At 43.9% G+C, this 22,729-nt stretch overlaps 1 protein-coding gene across 5 annotated transcripts in view; it reads left to right on the top strand.

The window, feature by feature from the left end:
• APOO (apolipoprotein O) overlaps window positions 1-22,729 on the top strand; it is a 71,810-nt gene that overhangs the window by 37,320 nt on the left and 11,761 nt on the right. For all 5 annotated transcript variants that reach the window (XM_077816845.1, XM_077816854.1, XM_077816835.1 and 2 more), the window contains one exon: window positions 12,757-12,867. In XM_077816845.1, coding sequence (XP_077672971.1) covers window positions 12,757-12,867 — 111 coding nt within the window. The remainder of the gene's footprint in view (window positions 1-12,756; window positions 12,868-22,729) is intronic.

The following is a 22,729-nucleotide window of genomic DNA, read 5'->3' as shown; positions in this document are numbered from 1 at the left end:
CGAGGAGGCTCCGGCCACAGTGCCGATGCAAGAGGGGCCGTGCTGCCCCGCAGTGATCATACTGGAACCTGTGGGGGGTGCCAGTAATGCTGGTCCAGTACTCTCAGCCCTCAGACCCATCCTCGACCTGCGTTGCCTCAACAAGTCACTCCAGAAGTTGAAGTTGTGCATGGTCTCCCTGGCCTCCATCATCCCCCTCCCTGGATCCAGGAGTCTGGTACACCGCCCTTGATTTACTTCCATATTTCCATCTTCCCAGGGCACTGGTGCTTCCTCCACTTCATATTAGGCAGGTGCCATTTCCAGCTCACAGAGTTGGCCTTTGGTCTCGCGTCGGCCCCAAGAGCATTCACAAGGTTCATAGCGCCAGTAGCTGCTTACCTGAGATGTTGGGGTTGCGTGTCCACATATACCCGTACTTCAACGACTGGTTGATAAGGAGCCGGTCTCTGGATCAGGTGCGGAGACATCTTGACCTGGTATGTTCCATCTGTCATGACCTGGGGTTGATGATACACGAGAAAAAGTCAACCTTAACACCAGTACAATGCACAGAATTCATTAGAGTAGTTCTTGACTCCACTCGGACCAGGGCCTTCCTCCCTGAGACTCGGTCCCAGGACGTGACAGACCTCATGGCAGGCCTCCGGGCCCACCCTCTCACCACCACCTACACATGCCTGAGGCTGTTGGGCCACGTGGCAGTATATGCTTATGTAGCTGAAGTTGGTCCATATCCCGAACCGGCACAGCATGGACTGGGTGATCAGGATCCTGGACAGCGAACTGTGGTCCCTCATCTGGTGGCAGGACCCCACGTCAGTGTTGGAAGGAGTTCCCTTTATGGCCCCAACCTCGTCAGTGACCCTTGTCTCCAACGCCTCGGACCTGGGCTGCGGAGCCCACCTGGGTGCTCTTAGCAATCAAGGTCATTGGTCCAGTCATGATCGTTCCCTGCATATCAATGTCAGGGAACTCAGGGTGGTTTCACTGGCCTGCCAAGCCTTTCCATCTCATATACAAAACAGGGTGGTTCAGGTCTTGACAGACAACATGGCTATGGTCTTGTATATCAACAGGCAGGGCAGAGCCAGGTAATCTGCCCTTTGCCAGGAAGCCCTCTGGCTCTGGGACTTCCGTCTACAGCACAACATCCATCTCATGACCTCTCCCCTTCCAGGGTCCAAGAACACTTTGGCAGATCGCCTCAGCAGGACATTCTCGTCTTGTCACAAGTGGTCCCTTCATCCGGTGGTGGTCTGTTCCATCTTCCGCAGGCTGGGGACTCCCCAGGTGGACTTGTTCACGTCCAGGCAGAAGTGCCACATCTTCTGCTCAATTGGGGGCATGGACAGAGGATCCCTGTGGGATGTCTTCCGGCTCCTGTGGTCAGGGGCTCTGATGTACACCTTCCCTCGGGTGCCGTTGCAACCCAGGGTTCTCATGAAAATCAAACAGGAGAGGGCGAGGGTCATCCTCATAGCGCCAGCATGGCCATGCCAACACTGGTTCAGCACTCTGCTGGACCTCTCAGTGGCGAACTCGTTCCAGCTACTGCTCTGTTCGGACCTGTTGTCCCAGAACCACAGCAGTCTTCTGCACCCCAACGTGGCGGCATTACATCTGATGGCCTGGCTGCTGCCTGGCTAAACACACAGGAGCAGCAGTGCTCAGCTGAGGTTCAGCACATTCTGTTGGGAAGTAGAAAGCCCTCCACCAGAGCGATCTACCTGGTAATTGGAAACAGTTCACCTGCTGGATTGCAGACAGAGGTGTTCGTTTCAAGTGGGCTTCTCTGTAGCTTATTCTAGACTGTATCTTATATCTCAAGCTCCAGGGCTTGTCCCTCTCATCAATCAAGGTCCATCTGGCGGCCATCTCGGCCTTCCACCCGCCGTTTGAGGGCAGGTCAGTTTTTGCTCAGGATATCACAGCCAGATTCCTTAAGGGCCTAGAGTGCCTCTACCTGCACATCAGGGACCCTGTCCCTCCATGGGACTTGAATCGGGTGCTGTTGTAGCTTGCGGGTCCTCCCTTCAATCCACCAATAAGACCTCAGTTCTCCATGGGAACACAGTTTAATCTTAATACAACTCATGAAGCCTCCTCTTAAGTCCATGGCAGATAGTTTTGTTTCATTGATCTGTTAAGGCCACTTTTACGGTAGCCATTTTTTAGCCAGACAAGAGAGCAAGTCACCTGCCCTCATGGCAGACCCCTTCATCCTCTGTCCTTTATAGAGGTCAAGTTGTTCTTAGGCCTCACCGTAGATTTCTTCCCAGAGTAGTTTCTGAATGTTCTATTAATCAAGTCATTAACTTGCTGGTTTTCTCTCCTAGACCTCATGCCCATAAAGGGAATCTAAATTACATACCTTAAGCACTGAGAGCTTTAGTTTACTTTCTTAATAGGAGCTAGAGTATTTCAGAAGTCCCTAATATATCCTATGTTGACAGCCCTAAAATCTTCCTATTTCCTCAGTCTTTATCTAGGTGGGTTAGAAGAGGGATATTAACTAGGTGGATACACATGGAATCATAGAATATCAGAGTTGGAAGGGACCTCTGGAGGTCATCTAGTCCAACCCCCTGCCCAGAGCAGGACCAATCCCAACTTAAATTATCCCAGCCAGGGCTTTGTCAAGCCTGACCTTAAAAACTTGTAAGGAAGGGGATTCCACTACCTCCCTAGGTAACGCATTCCAGTGTTTCACCACCCTCCTAGTGAAAAAGTTTTTCCCTAATATCCAACCTAAATCTCTCCCACTACAACTTGAGACCATTACTCCTTGTCCTGTCATCTGCTATCACTGAGAATAGTCTAGATCCGTCCTCTTTGGATCCACCTTTCAGGTAGTTGAAAGCAGCTATCAAATCCCCCCTCATTCTTCTCTTCTGCAGACTAAACAATCCCAGTTCCCTCAGCCTCTCCTCATAAGTCATGTGTTCCAGTCCCCTAATAATTTTTGTTGCCCTCCTCTGGACTCTCCAATTTCTCCACATCCTTCTTGTAGTGTGGAGCCCAAAACTGGACACAGTACTCCAGATGAGGCCTCACCAATGTCGAATAGAGGGGAACGATCACGTCCCTCGATCTGCTGGCAATGCCCCTACTTATACACCCCAAAATGCCATTGGCCTTCTTGGCAACAAGGGCACACTGTTGACTCATATCCAGCTTCTCGTCCACTGTCACCCCTAGGTCCTTCTCTGCAGAACTGCTGCCTAGCCATTCGGTCCCTAGTCTGTAGCAGTGCATTGGATTCTTCTGTCCTAAGTGCAGGACTCTGCACTTGTCCTTGTTGAATCTCATCAGATTTCTTTTGGCCCAATCCTCCAATTTGTCTAGGTCCCTCTGTATCCTATCCATACCCTCCAGCATATCTACCACTCCTCCCAGTTTAGTGTCATCCGCAAACTTGCTGAGGGTGCAATCCACACCATCCTCCAGATCATTAATGAAGATATTGAACAAAACCGGCTCCAGGACCGACCCTTGGGGCACTCCGCTAGATACCGGCTGCCAACTAGACATGGATCCATTGATCACTACCCGTTGAGCCCAACAATCTAGCCAACTTTCTACCCACCTTGTTGTGCATCCATCCAGCCCATACTTCTTTAACTTGCTGACAAGAATGCTGTGGGAGACCATGTCAAAAGCTTTGCTAAAGTCGAGGAATAACACGTCCACTGCTTTCCCTTCATCCACAGAACTAGTTATCTCATCATAGAAGGCAATTAGGTTAGTCAGGCATGACTTGCCCTTGGTGAATCCATGCTGACTGTTCCTGATCACTTTCCTCTCCTCTAAGTGCTTCAGAATTAATTCCTTGAGGACATCCTCCATGATTTTTCCAGGGACTGAGGTGAGGCTGACCGGGATCCTCCTTCTTCCCTTTTTTAAAGATTGGCACTACATTAGCCTTTTTCCAGTCTTCCGGGACTTCCCCAGATCGCCATGAGTTTTCAAAGATAATGGCCAATGGCTCTGCAATCACATCCGCCAATTCCTTTAGCGCTCTCGGATGCAACGCATCCGGCCTCATGGACTTGTGCACGTCCAGTTTTTCTAAATAGTCCCAAACCACTTCTTCCTTCACAGAGGGCTGGCCACCTCCTCCCCATGCTGTGCTGCCCAGTGCAGTAGTCTGGGAGCTGACTTTGTTCGTGAAGATAGAGGCAAAAAACCCATTGAGTACATTAGCTTTTTCCACATCCTCTGTCACGAGGTTGCCTCCCTCATTCAGTAAGGGGCCCACACTTTCCTGGGCTTTCTTCTTGTTGCCAACATACAGAAGAGGGTTATTGGATTACATCTGTTCTACTGCACTAAGGCCACAGTCATCTCATTGTAGATGTAGCTACTTCTTTAGTATGCCTCAGACATGTTACTATGTAAGGCTGCCACATGATGCTGTAGTCCACTGTTTCTCAAGTGTGGCCACCAGGGGGTTTCCCTGCGGCCACAGCAGTTTCCTGGGCAGTGTGTGTGTTGTGGGGGGAAGCACCAGCCCCTCCCTTTCATCCCTGTTGCTCCTGCTGCCTCTCTGGAGACACAGGTGCAGGGGTGTGCAGGTTTGTATACTTTTTATGGTGCCCAGAACAGATCTGCACACCTGCCTTGTAAGCTGATATATATTTTAAAAAATAATGTAAAAATGTGAGGGCTCTGGGGTGGGGCTGGTGATGGGGGGTTCATGATGCAGGAGGGCACTCAGGGCTGGGGCAGAGGGTTAGGGTGTGAAAGGGGCTCAGGGCTGGGGCAGAGGGTTGGGGGGGTGGGGGGATGCAGGCTCTGGGGTGGGGCAGGGCTGGGGCCACAGAGGAGGACTCCCCCCAGCTGGCAGCAGCGAGCTCCGGGGTTGGGTCCCCCCATCCCTACTGGCAGCACACTCACCTCGCACCACTGTCACTGCAGGTGCTCCTAGGGCCCCTCTCAGGTCCAGGAAGCCCCCTTGCCTCCCCTGTGGTGGGGGGCTGCCATCATGTGTGCGTCTCCTCCCCTGCTGCCGCCCCTCACTGCAGGTGGGGCTGCCTCTTGCCCAGCGTGGGGCTGCCTCTTGCCCAGCATGGGGCAGGAGAGGTAACTGCGGGCAGGGGGGTGGCCCTGTGTTGTCCGGGAAAGGGAAGGGTCCAAGGTGGAAGGGCAGGGTCAGGGTCAGCCTGCCCTGGCACTAGTGGACTCTGTGGCAGCAGTTGATGCCAGGAGCCAACAGAGCAGGAGTGCAGCGCTGAGCTGCTGGGGGCAGCCACCAGCTTGAGGCAGGGACGCTCCGGGGGACATTCAGGGGAGGTGTGCGGGGCCGAGGGAGAGACCTGGTCCCAAACATTGATGGAGCCGGGCCCTGAATATTGCTGGAGCCCGGGCACCACGGGCCCATATAACTCGCTGCCCCTGCACAGATGGGACACACAACACTTAAGGAAGGGGTGAGGAAGCGAGCAGCGAGGCGAGCAGTGGGTGAGGGGCGGGGTTAGGAGGCAAGAGGTGAGTGGCAGGGGGGCCATGGCGGAGGAGTAAGGAGGTGAGCAGCGAGCCAGCAGCAGGGTGACGAGTGGGGGAGTGAGGAGGTGAACCAGCAAGTGGGAGTTCTCGCAGCGGGCAGGGAGATATCTGTGGCAAGGGAGTGAGGAGGTGAGCAGCAGGTGGGGGAGTGAGGAGGGACACGAGAGGCGGGCAGGGGGTGAGCAGTGTGGGCACCCGGTGGAGCCTCCTTTGGGGAGGCTAGCCCCTGACTTCACCCCCCAGCAGCCGGAGCCCCTTGCACCTGGAGCCACAAGCAAGAAACCTGAGCACACCCCTCCCATTCCCCTGTGACCAGAGGAGCCCCAGTCTGGCCGAAGCCCTGAGACATGCCCCACTATGTGCCTGGAGGAGCCCCGGGCCAGCCGAAACCCAGAGCTCCCTGTCACCTACCGGGAGGAGCCCCAGGCCAGCTGCAAGTGCAGCTGTACATCCTCTTCCCTCCCTTCCCCTCCCCAGACCCAAGCCACCCAGGTATGTTTTTCATTATTGTTTGGACTTCTGTTATGTCAAAGCTTTTTTTAAATTTACTTCAGAATTGTTGTATAAACAACCCTTTTCCCAAAAAAGCAAAAGAAACAATAATAAAAAAGACAAGAACGTGCAAAGCACCTTATTTGTGTTTCTATTCTGTTAGGTCTAGTAAAGAATAGAGATAACTGTGCATGATTTTCATTATTGAGTCTGCAAAAGAACAACTCCTCAAACCTTAAATAAATAAATTACAATGATTTGAGTGTATATATGTGCATATTACTTTATTGACTTTAGGAAAAATAAATAATTTTAGGAAAAAGTGTCAGTGTGGCCACCAGCAAGAGTTGGTGGCCACCAGCAAGAGTTGGTGGCCGCACTCTGAGGCCACCAAAAAATTTGCAAGAACCCTTGCCTAGTCATATCTTTACAAAACACTATTGCCTAGATCTGGCATCTAGATCATGTGCTGAGTTCAGTAGGCTAGCACTCCAATCCTTAGTCTGTCATGTGAGTGCCCCATATCAAGTCATGAGGCACTGACTGCCAAACCATCCCCTGGGTGTGACTATGTAGAAGACACCCAAAGAAGTGGAAGTTACTCACTTGTAACCAGACATCTTCGAGATGGACTCTGCATATCCACACTCCCTCCATCCTCTTTCCCATCATCTTTGGAGTTGTGTAAAATCCTTACGCTGAGAAAGCAGTAGGAAGGAATGGAGGTGGCAAGGAGCAGCCCTCCCCCTCTGAACGCTGAGGAGAGAGGTCGGAGAGGCAGATGAGTACTCTAACAGGCACTGCTACAAGAAGATATCACTATCCAGACTGCACCAAACAGCACATCCCATGAGTGTGAATATGCAGAGTCCATTTCAAAGCACTCGAGTTGCAAGTAACCACTTCTGCAGTGTATTGTTTTGGGAGGGGAGCAGTGATTGGGAGAGGGAGTTGGGATTTTACTTCCTCCTTTCCATCTGTTCCTGCTCCAACCCTCATGTCTGAAACAGCCCTCTTGCTCACCTCCCATTTCTGTGTTTCCCTTCCTCATTTTAGGTGTTGGATTGAGTTTGAGAGGCTTTACATCATGAAGAGATTTTAAAAAAGTAAATATCTAGCTTCATATAAATGATTTTATTTAAAACAAACCTTTTTTAAAAGTCCAAGACTTGCTTGATTTGACCTAAGATGTAGCAGTAAAAGTTTAAGATTGATTAACAAGACATAAATAAAGTTAACGTGGTCTTCTGTTTAAAGGATTCTCACACATTTATGAACCTTAAATTTGGGAACAATTAAAACTTCCCAATTCAAACATGAACACTTTTTTTCTTTTTTTTTTTGGAAAAAATGTAATTTTTTTAGCTTTTAAAATGTGAATTATTCCTTATTGAGTAGTTTACCACTCTGCACTTCCTTGGGTGTCACACTGTCCTGATGTTTGTGCGCTATGTTGAATATTGCCAAATACCTAAAAGGACAAAGGAGCACATTCATCTCTTAATTAAGGCTTTCCACTGGAGAAAGGTTAGCTCATCAAAGAACTAGGAAATATGCTAAGCAGAGTACAGTGTGGGGTTGTGATATAGGTCCTGCACCTCTAGCTATAAGAAAAGTCATATCCCTTTCAATTTCAATGTTTGTATTGCTGAATGAGGTGTACTGGCAACAGAAGCTCTGGAACATCATGTACACAGGGAGTACAGTAGCAGCCTGATCTGTTCCACAGTTGCTCAACAAGTTGAATGGTTAAACTTAATGATCAGGGATAGTTTCCAGGCATTACTTTCTGTAATTGGAAATCTAAAAGACTTTTTCTCCAGGCACCATTCTTATGGAGAACAAACTTGTAGCTGTTTATCACAAGATTGCTGAAAGATGTTCCTTTTACTTTCTGTGGCATATTGTTGGTATTACTTAGAACAAAATCTAAAGCTCTGTGTTGTGCAGACGTGTTGAGCTGTCTTTGACCTGCACCTAGCAGACAAGCTTGGGCAGATTGTTCTAATATTTGTGGCTTTGGCAGAACTTCCACTGATGTGTTAAAGCTGTTCTGCTTTCTATCCAAGATAAAATATAGATCTGTTGTTACACTTACCTGCATTTTGCACTTACCTCTGGTTCAGCTTCAGTCTGGAAAAAGCATCTGCTACTAAACTACCAAAATCAACCTCTTTGCACAATAGAAGAGTTTTCAGTCATTTTTAATAATCCTTCTCAGTATTGAGTCTTCTCAACTTGCATAATACAGCACACATACTAGTCATTTTGATTCATGCTCACTGCTTCTTGCAGGGAAAAATCTTTGCGAGTGCACAGCTGTTGTCAAGATTTATTCCCTTGACAATAAACTAAACTCACTACAGTGTTTAAAGGTTACAAAATACATGCTAAAAAATCAGCAGATTCTCAGTTAAGGTTCCCACAAGGCTGTACTGATAGAGAGCCATTACCGTTAATCCTGCTTGATAACCTGTATGTATTGAAATAGAATACTGTAGTTAATTTCTTATGTACACAATAAGAAGGGGAAAGTTGTTTATGTGCTTGGGGCTACAGTAGAACCTCAGAGTTACGAACTGACCAGTCAGCCACACACCTTATTTGGAACTGGATGTACACGATCTGACAGCAGCAGACACACACACACACACACACACACACGTACAGTACAGTACAGTACTGTGTTAAATGTAAACTACTAAAAAAAAGCGGGGAGGAAAGCAGCATTTTTCTTCTACATAGTAAAGTTTCAAAGCTGTATTAAGTCAACATTCAGTTGAAAACTTTTGAAAGAACAACCACAATGTTTTGTTCAGAGTTACCAACATTTCAGAGTTACAAACAACCTCCATTCTTGAGGTGTTTGCAACGCCGAGGTTCTACTGTATTGCGCTAGGCCCAGAGATATTTGGGACACACTAAGCAGAATGTAAGCCCACTTCCAAGTTTCTTCAGAACCTCTCCTGACAACTTGCCAATCTGACTTTTCAGTGTTTATTTAAATATTACCGGGGAGTTAAACATATTTGCACTTTTATGTTGAATTCAGTGGAAGTTAGGAAATATTTTGGCATGCTGGAATTTAAAACTAATGAAAGAAAGAGGAACTATATTTTGTCATCTTTCGGTTTAAGCCAAATCTGGAGTTACTAAAATACTTTTCTGAAGGCCTGGAGAAACTGCTGTCTTCTGCAAGCTCTCAGTTGAAAGTCTGAGATTTTGTATTACTCCCTTTTACTTGCCGTGACAACTCCAGCAAATAAAAGGAGAGAAACTGGAATGTGGCAAAGGTCTTGAACATAGCTCCATCAGAGCTAATATTTTTTGAAAAAACAGTAATGTTAAATCTACAGGACTGTACCTAACACTAAGGAAATTACATACCCCTGGAGCAAAAAGCATATAGACAAGGTTTGGATGTTATTATTTAAATGGGTAGTCTGTGCTTTGGAAACATTTTGTTTCTGTCTGTCTGAAGCCCTAAGTTTGTTGCTTGCAGTTTTTGTTTATGCTGTAAGTGCTTTTCTCTGACAGAAATTTTCCCAGCTTTGTAACTCACAAAAAAGAATTTCAAAATGTGAAAGTAAGGCCCAGTTCTGCAGTCACTGTACATTCATAACTCCACTGAATTCCGTGAACTCAAATATAGTGAACTCTGGGATATTTAGGTTTGCAACAAATGCAGGACTGAGCCCATATGCAGCTTGAAAATCTTCAGTCATTCATGAGTTTGTAAGAGTACTTCAGTAACTTATGGCCTTAAAAACAATGCAAAGACCCAAAATAAGAGATTAAATCAGTACTTCATCACAATTGACACTTTTTTGCATCATGTTGCCCTTTTGCTGTGTATAGATTAAAGAGCATGTACTGGAGGAATTTTTATAACCAGGAAAAAGCAGCTGCTGCCTACAGACAGTTGTTGGTTTTCCTTCATCTTGTTTTGATAGCTGTATTCGTAACTGGCACCACAGATGAAAGGAGTGTCTTTTATTTTTACTCTGGTAAGTTTGCACTTCTTGCAGCTTTCTAATGATGATCCCCACATATCTGCAGCATTCTATGTTAAGAGGAAGCAGAATATTTTGCTAATGAAGTATAAGCTGTTCTGAAGCAAATTACTAGTTTGTCTAAATATTTGGGAGATAATATTTTAAAAGCTAGACAAGAGTACAAAGGTTTATACCTTCAGTGCCTGTGAAGATTTTGGAGGAGTATAGCACATTCATTGCCAGGTCTCTGGGTGTTTGCTTTTTATCTTTTATTACTGCCCGTATCGCTATCAAATGCAGATAAAAATCTTATTTCTCTCAATGCAGCATGCAAACTAGCAACTTGTTTATATCTAAAATTTGACCTCCTTAAACTAGTTTAACATGGTGGCCAAACAGGCTAAGTATGTGTTTTTTCTTTTTAAGACAACTTGTCCAAAGACAGCCTGCATCTCAGATCCAGTTGTCTGACTAGAAAACTTATTTGCGACAATTCTTTTCTGTATTCAAAATGAATCGAGTTTTAAAATAATTGTATTGTCCGTAAATACAGTGTATGGATATGACTTCCTGCTGGGCTCAGTTATTGGTTCTTTTTAGTCCATTTTCCTATTCTAAATGGTAACAAGGTGTTTATCTTTAACCACACACTGACGTGGGGTATGTTGTACGGTGAAGCCTTCTCTTAGCATAAACAGTAAAGCTTAATGGTGCATTGTAATGAAGGTCTGAGAAGGATCCATGCTAAGGGTGACGGAGAGTATGGAATGCTACAGCTGCTTCTTACCATTTGAAAATTCAACTTGATTTTAAGGCAGGAGGAAGATTCCTGTGTGTTGTGCATTATTTTCTCTTTCAAGAATACGCGGTGAGTTCATTAGAAACTTGTAGATAGGCAGACAAGCTGTTGATCTGACCCTGCATCTAAAAATCCTCATTATTTTGATTTGAGTGGCAGATCTGACAGCAGTCAGAAAAAGAGAACTGGTCTGTCTTATGTACTCCACAGAAAAGAAGTTGCTCCTCATTGCAGTTTGGATGGAACACGCACACAATTTTGTTATCCACAATCCTCCAAAAGTAGGGTGTGGTTTGTGTGCATAAAATGTACAATATAGTCTAAGAGCAGTGGCTCTCAACCTTTCCAGACTGCTGTACCCCTTTCAGGAGTCTGATTTGTCTTGCATACCCCAAGTTTCACCTTATTTAAAAACTATTTGCTTACAAAATCAGACATAAAAATGTCATAGCACACTGTTACTGAAAAATTGCTTACTTTCTCTTTTTACCATATAATAAAATCAACTGGAATATAAATATTGTACTTACATTTCAGTGTATAGTATATGGAGCAGTATAAACAAGCTGTCTGTATGAAAATTTAGTTTGTACTGACTTCACTAGTGCTTTTTATGTATCCTGTTATAAAACTTGGCAAATATCTAGATGAGTTGATGTTCCCCCGGAAGATCTCAGCGTACCTTCAAGGTTACGCATGCCCCTGGTTGAGAAACACTGCTCTAGAGCCTGAGTCTGATTCAGAGCTTGATTGTGCTAACTGCTGGGACTCCATTGTGCTAGCTGCTGTACGAACACCATAAGATACAGTCTATACCCTGAAGAGCTTCCAGTCTAAAAATTGTATTTAGTAAGTGTCTAAGCAAGCAGAATGTCCATTTTTTTTTGTTCTTTGCCATCTGAAAGAAGGCCAATATGAGGTCGTTTTTCATTTTCAACCTTAGGCTGAAGACAGGGGCAGCAGGTGTAATAGGCCGGGGAGGCTAAACCCTCCCCAAACAGGATGTACCGCACCTCCTTCTGAAGAAGTGCTGCTGGCCTTTTGGAGCACCACCGCCAAAAGGGTGCCCAGGCCATCGCCCCTCCCATGCTCTCCCTCAAGGCCCCGCTCCCACATCCCACTCTTCCCAGGTGGCCCCCTGCCACTCTTGTTTCTCTGTCGCTTTCCATACGGCCCCCGCTGCTCGCGCCCTGAGAGGCAGAGAGGTGCGGGCAAAGAGGCCTTTGGGGGTGGGGGCGGAGAGAGGCGTGGGAGGGGGCATTCTCTGGGGGGACAGGACATAGGCAGGGCCTCAGGTGGAGGAGGCTGAGTGGGGAAGGGCCTCAGGGCAACTCCATTTTGGTGGGACATAGCCAAAACTGTGAGCGTGACTGGTTCCTTTGTACTTTAGGAGCTTACTAACAGACACTTTTCAGAGAACTGTACATAATCTTGCTGCCATTTGTGATAATGATGGACAGACAAAAGTAATCAGAAGGGAGCTACTTATGTTGATTCCTGTTGTTGGAGCAAAGCTGTGAAATATAAAATGATCAAATGATGGCAAAATCAATAGGGAAAATATTACTAATCTTTCTAAAATGGTATTACAAAGACTAAAATCTATTTTAAAAATAGCAAAATCTGAAATGCATATAATGCAGTGTACTAGAGTTTCAAAACCCGCAAATTGCTTACATTTCAGAATTGCTTAAGGTTATTTTAAAATTCACCTCTCTTTATACTTTGTTCCAACCACTGTATAACAGTAAACCATTTTTATGGGGATTTTTTGTTGTCATCCTTTTTATGGTGTGTTTTTAGTGAAGCTGTACATTCCATACTTGAGCAGCATGAATGTTTTGTAAAACAGTCCCAGTTAAGGGGCTTGGTGGATTATGGAACCATTTATATTGTAATAAGAATAAACCCGTCTCAGATGGTTCTTAAACTGATTTGCTCTTCTAACCTCTTGTTTTAAAGGTCATTGGTTCAAGGTTGTATGACTGGAGTCTGCAAGGATATGTAGCTGTAGAATCTCTCTGGAAGGATAGTCCTAAAAAGAAGAAATCTGGGAAAAAAGCAAGTGACAAGGTAAGAAGTCAAAGGGATTTAATTTCCAAAATAGACGATAATTTAAACGCACAACATTGATGGTTGGGGTAGAGGATGATAGATTGAGGCTTGAATTGCTCTGTTTATAAACCAAAAAAAAAAAGTTGATCTGATGGCTGTGAAGACAAAAAAAGATACTTTCTCTCTAAGTACTGGGAATATTTTAAACTAGCTTCAATCTAGGCTTCCCAGAAATTTTGTTGGGAATTTTTTTTCTCCACCACTAAGATATAATCAGCTAAGGGTACTAAGAAAGAAGAGGGGAGTGTTGTGAATGAATGATTCTGATCCTGCCATGTCTGCAGATGCAAACTTTTATTTTTTAATAAACAGGTTTTAAGATCTGAACCTTAAGAAAAAATTTACCAATTGCTTCAAAGGATTTTGTCTACTTCAAAGTAACATTAAAATTGTTAAATTTCATTAGTAGTAACTCATTGGAAAAGTAAAATAGAACCCCTTATCAAACTGCTTTTCTCAATTTCGCTTTTTTGGGGGGGAGGGGGTAAATATTTATGAAAATTGAGGTAGCTTTGTTGTCACCCTGGTAGGCAATGCAGCAGCATAATGACCTCCTCTTGCACTGTTTTACTAGACTCTGGACACTCCTATCATCCAGGCCTTAAAACAAATAGTACTTTGTAGAGGTAAATAGCTTATATGTGTTTAGAGAGAGAAATATACTATTTTATTTAATATCTTTGGACAAGTTACCTAAATTCTGATGATAAATTCTCACAAGTTTTGATTCTTTCAGAGGTAGTCATCTTCTGAATCTGTGCCCTGTCACAGTGCTGCCAACACGGTATTACTGAAGGTATAATCTTTCAAATACCAATTTATTAAAATATTTTGGCACTTTTTGCAAGGGCCAACATGTTGACCCAGGGTCCTGGCTAAAATCCAATTGAGTGATTATTCATTGTAACCTACCTAACATTCATTTGTACTTTCAGTTCAATAAAGCATACGTCCCTTCTGCCCTGTTTTATGTTGTTCTAAGATCATGGCTTCCTGCCACAGATGTGGCTGCATTTTGATGATGAAGCAGACTGTTTGGATAAATGTATTTTGTGTAGAGTATGGCAAGCATTTTGGGATCTTAATGTCATTCACAATACATTACCAGCATTAATAAAGATTATTAAATGTCTACATGTTTACTATTTTGTGTTCCTTTGAATTAAATCACATTTTTCTTTCTTTCTTTTCCCCCTTCTGTCCTGAATCAAACACCAATAGCAGTGTCAGATTTCCTTCCACCAGAGAGGAGTGGAGCCTATGTTCCAGCCCTGCTATGGTTCATTTCACATTCCCATCCACTCATAACTCATGCATGTCCCTTCTTTCTCCAATTCTCACTCCCGTCTCAGCAGGCTAACTTCTCTGCTCCATCAGTCCAAGTATAGGGTGGTTGGACTTCAAGGTATTAAGGTTCCAAAACCCCTAAATTACTTCAATCTCCGCACTGCTTAGTTGGCCTTTGTTCCTTGCATGTTTCCAGCCACCCAGTTGGTAGTTTGGTACTAGCATCTCTCAAAAGATTTGTTCTGGCCTCTGGCCAGATGATGTGCAGTTGCAGTATGTATGGTCGTCTATAAGAAGAGGTGCGAGAGGCTTTATGATTTAAGGGAAAATAGTAACATTTTGAACAAAGAGGTGGCTTGGCAAACTTAGAACTCTGTTCTGATTGGCTTTGTGTTAGGATCAGTTGTAATGATGGAGAACACTTCCTCCAATGTCTGGGGGTTAGCTACTGCACACCAATAATTATCTTAGTAATACATTGCATGACTTATGAAATTGATGTACTTGAAGAGAGGAAGGATGGTCTGGTGCAGGGGTTCCCAAACTGTGGGACATGACGCAGAGATCACCAGGGGGCTGTGAGATAAGGGGGGAGAAAATGCAAGAAAGCTTAAGCAGACAGCTGGGCAGCACCGTCTGCTCCCGAAGCAATAGAGTGCTCTTGCGGCAGCATCATGCCTTTTATGGCCAGCAGAAGGTCCCAAGCTCCATGTGGTGGATGCAGGACCATCACAGTGAGATTGGGAAAGTTTGGGGATTCCCTGCCCTTCCAGCATGCGGGGTGGAGGTCCAAATAAAATGATCTGGCAGGTTGAATATGGCCCGCGGGCCTTCAATTGTCTCTCCTTTTTGTTTAGTCTGGTAGTTGGTGTCCCTGTGCAAGTGCACCAAGCTCACAGTGGTTAATCTGGGCCTGGCTACCCACCCATAGTTTTCAAAGTAGACTGTTTAAGATGGAGTGTTTGTTTGCGCAAAGCCAGCATGAATACTAAGTACCAGGGGAGTTGCATTAACAGATATGAGCGCAAAGGGGGTCTCGGCATGAAGAAGTTTGGGACTCACTGGTGTAGTGGTTAGCCTGGGACTTGGAGACATAGGTTCAGTTTCCTGCTCCCCTACAGACTTTCTGGTTGACTTTTGACAAATCAGTCTGTCTTGTGCCTCAGCGCTCAATGCAGATAAATACTACTTTACTACGTCATGGGGTGTTGAAGAGAACTACGCTGAAAGAAAAATGTGAGGTGCTTAGATGCATCAGTAGTGTGTGTGTGTGTGGGGGGGGCGTGTAAGTACCATAGACAGATATTTAGAAAACGGGGTGGGGGGACACCAAGGGATGGATGAGGATGGGGTAGGGGCAGATTCACGTTTTTAGAATGACCGTATAACTTACAGTGAGCAATTGCAAAGTCGCACTGAAGTAAGGTCTCTGATTCAGACTTAGGCCTCATCTACACCTAAATCTTAAGGTGGCCTACCTACATCATTCAGGAATTTTTCACGCCGCTGAGAGATGTTGTTAAGCTGATCTAAGCCCCAGTATAGACACCACTAAGTCAACGGAAGAATTTGTCTGTCAACCTAGCTACCACCTATCAAGAGGTTGGATTTACAATACAGTGACAGAAACGTTCCTTTTGTCACTGTAGCAACTGTCTGTACTGCAGTGCTGCAGCAGTGTAACTGCAGCTGTGCCACTGTAGGGCTTGTAAAGTAGATCTAGCCTTACACATGGCATAATTTTCCTTGGTTTTGAAGCACTGTTAAGACTCCTAACAGCACAATAGTGTTGAAGCTGTATCTTTGAGGCTCATAATCACAGCAGAAAGTTAAGCTGGTAAGGATTTGTGGGAAAACCCCTTCTGAAGGACATAAGTACATAAAGAGTTTCTTAAAAAAAGGCTCCTCCTGTTTGCAGCATTCAGATGTGACCACAGAGTTTAATTTTGTAATATAAACTGAAGGATTTCAAGAAACTCCTGACCCTAAATCAGAGAAAAATGTGGAGAAATGTGAAGAAGGAAGTGAAACCAACAAGTCAGCATGCAGCATTAGCACAAGGGAACAGAGAGCCACAGCTCAGCAGAGCCACAGAAGAATGACTGACTTATCTTTTTGCACCAAAATTGTGGCCGTGCCTTTTCTGTGATTGAGTCAAACATAAATTGCAACAGAAACTGGATTGTGCTAAAAATGAAAGCTATGTGTATCTGATCATTTGCATTGATTTGTTAAGAAATGTGGACCTTTTAATGAGTGGTTACTTTATGAGAGAATGTTTAATTTGTATTTTACATCCTGCCTCAAGTTTATGTAGAGGGCTTCCTGTTAAGCATCTTAATGCTTTGCTTGGGTTCTTCTAGTTAATAGAAATTTCAATTACCCTTCATACAGACTAGTGAACTGTAACAGCTTTGTGTCTATCTTGTATGGCCCATAGAACAGATTAAACAAATTGTGACAGCTGAGAAGTGTATGCAGACAATTTAGTGAAGCACGCTGTCTGTAAAAAGCCAAATCAGTTATTTCCAGGGAGAAGTTTACTTAGAATTATGTGCAGGGGAGAGAGTCTGTGGTGTCAGATCACCGTTTTGATTTTACTGGCCATTTAAAGAAATACAGGTTCAGATGCATAACGTAAAGCTACTGTGCCTTTGAAAAGATTCATGGACAATTCCATCTGTAGACTTGAGTCTTACATTCCTAGCTCCTGAGCTGCTCTGCCTCTTCTAAATATCTGTCTATGGAACTTAAATCTCACACACTCACACCTGAATTAACACCAACAGCTGTATTATAGGATTGCCGTCCATCTCATATTTTGCAGATTAACCCCAGTTAAAAAGCTAGTCTTGCAAGACTAACAAAGTATTGTGAAAATTATTGTGAGACAGAAGATATAGCAACATGACAAACTAAACTAGGGTGGGTATGATGTGATGCACTGACCCTTTAAGACTGAGGAAGGAGTTCTCTGGGGCCATGATCTATTCCAGGAGGTTTATTGCAAAGAGACCCAGGAAATGAAGCAGCCATTAATAGAGAGGAGGTAGTCCCAGTGGCAGTTTGTGGCTTAAGGAGGTCCAAGGCTGTCTGTCTGTCTGGGACCAGAGTCTTGAAGTGTAGGTGCAGCAAAGCTCCCTTCTCTCTCAGCCATCTGGAGGGAGTCCATGGAGGAGTCCTAGGAAGGGCTGCTGCAATGTGTATGGGGTATACTGGGAATGGGGATTGGTTAATAAACAGGCTCCTTCTCTGAGGGCAAGAGAGCTGGACCTGTTGTCAATCTCTCCCGTGTTAATTTGGGTGGCACCTTCAGATGACTGGGGACAGCCTGGAACCCCAGCATAAATGCCTGGGAGGAGTAGTTTTAACTTTATTACAAGTCTGGTTATCTTATTTCTTTGGACTTTGTCACCAGACCCCTAAAGGGTTGGGCTCTCTGGAGGCAGAAACTCACCCCAGATACGGGTCTGTATTACTTTTTAAACAGTCAGCAGGCATGGCCTTTAGTGAGTGTTTGCCTGGGGGGGCTGGAAGCAGAAAGAGCAGCAGCCCAAGTATGTACTACACATATAAAGAAATACTTTCGAACTGGAAAATGCCTCCCTGCAGACATATACACTTTGCGAAGAAACTAGGGAAGCTGGTCTGGGGAAAATAGCAAGAGCCTGTTAATAACTATGCAAAAGGAAGCTAAAGTTTTTTCTTTGTACCCACCAAAATATACCTTCCCTTCAAAATCTGGCAGGAGTACACATGGATTTTAGAGCACTTTGAAATATTTGTTCTTAACCCAGATGCTTTTTTCTCAGGGTAAAATTTGCAGAATGCAGGTGGAGAGTGACTAATGTGCACAACATATATTCTCAGAAAGTTACTGACAGCAGTACTCAGACTTGCAGTATCTGGGTGCTACTTGGGTTCAATGCTCACAGCATGTCTACTTGAGTCACTCAGGCCTGGTTTACTGTACAGCATTAGGTTACCTTAAAGCAGCTTACGAACACCTAATTATGTCAGTGTGCGCACAACAGCCTTGCTCCCATAAATGTAAGTGCCGTAATACACCAACATAACTCCACCTCCACAAGAGGCATAGATTTTATGTAGGTGTAGTTTGGGCCATGCAGGGTCCCTGTAGACACTGTTACTTGCATCTATTGGCTGTCATTCTTGTCAATTTCACGGCTCTGCTGGAGCTGTGAAATTGACAAGAAAGCTGGCTCCTGACTCCCCAGCCGATCTGCTGCCCAGTCTCTGCTCCAAGCCAGGCTGCCGCCCAGGCTCCTCACTCCCCGCAGAGAGCTAGTCTGCGCCCCTGGGCTCTCTGCTCCCTGCCAGGAGCCTGGCAGCTGACCAGACTCTGGACACGGCTCTCTCTTCTGGGAACCCAGCTGTCCCCCTGGTGTGTCAGCTTCCAGCTCCCCACTGGGAACATGGCTGTGCCCATTGTGGAGCTCTGCGCTTGGTGTCCAGCCTCATTCCAGGAGGGGAGCTGAGAGGCTGAGCAGGGAGAGGCTGCTGGTGGGGCACTGGGCTACCAGCAGGGAGCTACATGAGGAGCTGAGTGTTCTGGCTCTCAGCCCCCCACACTGCCCCTCTTTAGTCGGTGGGAAGTGCTCCTGGTGAGGACGTGCACCACTGACAGAAGGAGAGCAGTGTTGTTATGAACCACTGCAGCAATTACTGTGGTGGCTGTAAGTCAACGTAACATAGGTCCACTTAAGTTTATAGTGCAGACATAGTCTGACTGGCAACAGAGCCCCTGTCCTGCTACATGTATGTAAATTCCTTCCTCCTGTTCATCAACTTGGCTCAAGTCACATTGTAAATCCAACTTGTGCTTCAAAAGTCTTTTTTAAATATTGTTTCCCCAAAGCAGCAAGGAAAGCCTGTCACTAGCTGAGATCAAACCCCAGTTGGGGATATTAGTTTGGGGATGATCAGATCCATAGTCTGAACCACAGGTGTATGCAAAAAAAAAAAAAAAAAGTTATAAAAAAACCCACAAAATTTGATATTACTTCTTTTTAAGGTAGCTGTATTTCAGGAACTCCTTTTGGAGCAGAGGCTGAACAATTTGCAAGACAATCTGAATAAGCATATGGATTTTAGAATGCTTAAAAACAGATTGAGCCTTGTATTAACATCAAGTAAAGTAATGTAAGAAGATGGATTTGGACTTTATTTTATTTTTCTTTTGATTTAGGAAAATACATTACAATATATGCACCTTAGCACTCTGTCATCACTGAAAATGACATAATTTGTCAATATTATTCAATCAGCTCCATCCCTTTACAACAACTGAGAGTCTCAATAAGATACCGCCCCATATCCCACAATACCTCAAACTCCACCCTGTGCACCTGTATTCTAGCAACACCTTGCATGCAGCATGCCCTAAATGTTAGTAAAATTGGACTATTTTGAGCCTTAAATGAGTAAAGTCATAGACATCAGTCTGCCAGCTTTACCCTCTTGTTAGTGAAGGTATTATAACTCGAGGGCTGCTACAGTCTATAGCTGCAGCAGTGTTGCACAGGGGGAGAGGCAGTCTCTCAGGTAGGCACATCCAAGTATCATATAGAATTTAATAGGTTAGAATAAACACCATCAGTTCTATTTGGAAGCCAGTTGGTAACCAGTACAGATCCCAAAGCACAGATGCCATGCTCTTGATTAGATGCTCTATATATTAAGTAGGCCGGTAGTTGCAGCTGTTTCAACTTGAGTATTCGTAACGCTTCGCTCCAAATACTTCATATTACAATAGTTGAAGTGTTAAAGGCATGGATTATGGTATCTACTCTGCTAATCAGAGTTGTGAGTCCAGCCAGACCTCCAAGTTATAAATGTAGGAAGGAAACAAATGGTGAACCTATAGGTGCAAGAATCAAGTCTGATATAACCCCCATGAGCAGATGAGGTTTTCTCAGTATAGATGCTGGATTGCAACGGGGATTGGCCATCGGTAACAGGCTTCTAGGGAGGATAGCAGGAAAGTCATGGGTTCCTGTGACTTTTGCTTCTGTCTGAACTGTAATGCTGTGAACAAATTTTTAGAAAAGGCAGCCCACTCTTGGATGTGTAGTATTATTCTGATAGCTGGCTGTGGTGCTTCTCTCGCTTTCTGTATAGAAGGAAAATATGCACACAAGTGATTCTAATAATTTATATCTATTTCTTCTGTGTAATTGATTTTTAAAAATTGTTTTTAATTGATTGAGTGATGGTTAATGTCTGTCTTCCTTAGGCATTAGCATCTGGGGTATAAAATGTCCTGAGACCTACTTTTAATTGCTAACTCAAATATTGAAGGTTTAAAGCAAATATATTCTGTGCAGTCATTTTCTGTTCAGTGTTCTCTTGACATTCAAATGGTGCTTTTCATCCCAAAAAGGATCCCAAAGCACTTTAATTCTTTTACTTTTGTACACACTGTAGGGAACACAGCGTCAGCCCCTTTAAGGTCAAAACATGGCAGATGTTTAACAATGCATAACAACACTACCCACAGTTTAGGGTAGAAAGTGAGAAGTATAGTATCTGACTGAAACTGTAGGGGGAATTTAGGTAGCCAGAATGGAATGATCTGTACTGGCACTGGGAGTAACGCTCCTACTCTTGCAAAAAGTGGCTAAGTGGCTGAGGTTCCTAAATCCCATTTTCTAAAGCAGCTTGGAAATTTGAGCCTAAATTTCATATAAGTCAAAGAGTCAAAAGATGACACTTCCATCAGCACAATGCCCCTAAATAGTAGACTGGGGCCATTGATGCAAGGCAGAATTCTACATATTGGGTCAACACCACCATTTTCTGCAGTATCTGGTTGGTTGCAGGAACTCTGCCATCCAAGTTCTAACCTGTCCTGACCTTTGCTAGCTTTTTGAGGCTCACAGCGTATGGTAATATTTGTTACTTTGATTTAATCCTGAAGATAACGTAAATCTAAGTAGATAATACTGTCATATACAGCCTTAAAAAAAAAAAAAAAAAAAAAAAGAAAACTCATGAATATGTCTGATGTAAAGAGGGGAGTGAATGAGCATATGTTAAGGACTCCATTGATTAATCAGCCTGTGCTTTCACTGAACACTTTTTTTGTCTCCTCTGGTACTCGAAAAGTGTATCTTGTGCACAGTTGTTGCTCATATACAGATCCACTTTGGGAGAGCTAATGTAGTGTTATGGCATTTCCGTCTAGTAAGAGATCAGCTATCTGCTAAAACCTTTTGGTTGGTGTGATGTCAACAGATTTTTCCAAGAGTTTCGTTTTTTCTTTCGTGGAAAAAGAAATTGGCCTAAATTCTGTTTGTTTTGGCATTTAAAAAAACAAAACAAATGAGGGGGGGAACCCAGTGTCAGAGCCATCAATAAGTAATTTACTGAGGAGTGAGCAGTGGTTGAGATCTGTCCTGACATCAGTCACATTTGGAAACTGAAATTATTCACCCACCCCTGAGGAAACATTTCACATTTTAGAGTGTAGTAATTTACAAGGTTTATTTTTATGTTCTTTATGGATGTGTTTTCAGGTGAGTGGGGTCATCAGATTTCATTTAAATATGTAAAGAATGTGACTGCTGTCAGAACAGGAGGCTTTTTTTTTTTTTTAGGGGAAGGAGAGGTCTTTAAAATATAAAATAAAAAAATCCCCAAATGCACGTCTTTAAATAAAGAAAATAAAAACCTGAGACCATTGGACTAAGCTTCAGTACTTAAATTTTATAAGTGTATTTGTATGAAACTCCAAACACTTTGAGAGACATGGTAGGAAGAAATTCTGCAAAGCAGTTTAGGGGACGGGGGAGAAGAAAAAAGAAAAGCCCTAGTTGTTTGAAATAAGTTAGTGTCTGATCCAAATCAAGAGGACCATGCGTGAGGGAAACCTTGCAGGATTGGGATCCACTCCTGCAATCACATCCGTATTGATCATATTGACATATCTATTCTGGCTTAAATGAGGTCCTGCATAAGGATCCAGCCACGTGGATGAATGAGGACTTATCGGATTGTAATCTTTTTAAGGCAGGGATTTTTGTGTCTCTGTAAAAGTTAATGCATCCCAAAAGGGCTATTGAAGTGATATACAAACATAATTGTTTATTAAATGTTGACAGCATGCTTGGTGATATAAAAAGTAAAAGAAAATGTGGTTCCTCATTCCTAGAATTTATTTGTGAACTCCCGTTACAGTTTAACTGTATTGTGAAATTTTAATTTGTGTGTCAAACCTTCGCTCCAAATAATTTGTTGCTCACAATTGTATTTAGGTGAGGTTAGTGAAATATTCTTTATTGCTATAGAGAGAAAATTAAATTAAATTTCAACCCCATGCTACAGTAGCACACTTATATTTGGAAGTGTTTTGGAATTGCATAAGATGGGGTTGTTAAAACCAGATGTAAACAGGCTAAATCCACTTGGAAGCAGATATAGCAGAGCTTCATACCACAGAGAAGTCCAAAAGGGTTTAACTAGGAGTAATGGAATAAATAAAGCAAAAGCTTAATGTCAGAACACTTGTTCA

Source organism: Eretmochelys imbricata, chromosome 1 (genome assembly GCF_965152235.1).
Source record: "Eretmochelys imbricata isolate rEreImb1 chromosome 1, rEreImb1.hap1, whole genome shotgun sequence".
Classification (NCBI taxonomy): Eukaryota; Metazoa; Chordata; order Testudines; family Cheloniidae; genus Eretmochelys; species Eretmochelys imbricata.
The sequence above is the reverse complement of the archived record's forward strand: the minus strand, read 5'-3'. Positions and strand labels throughout refer to the sequence as shown.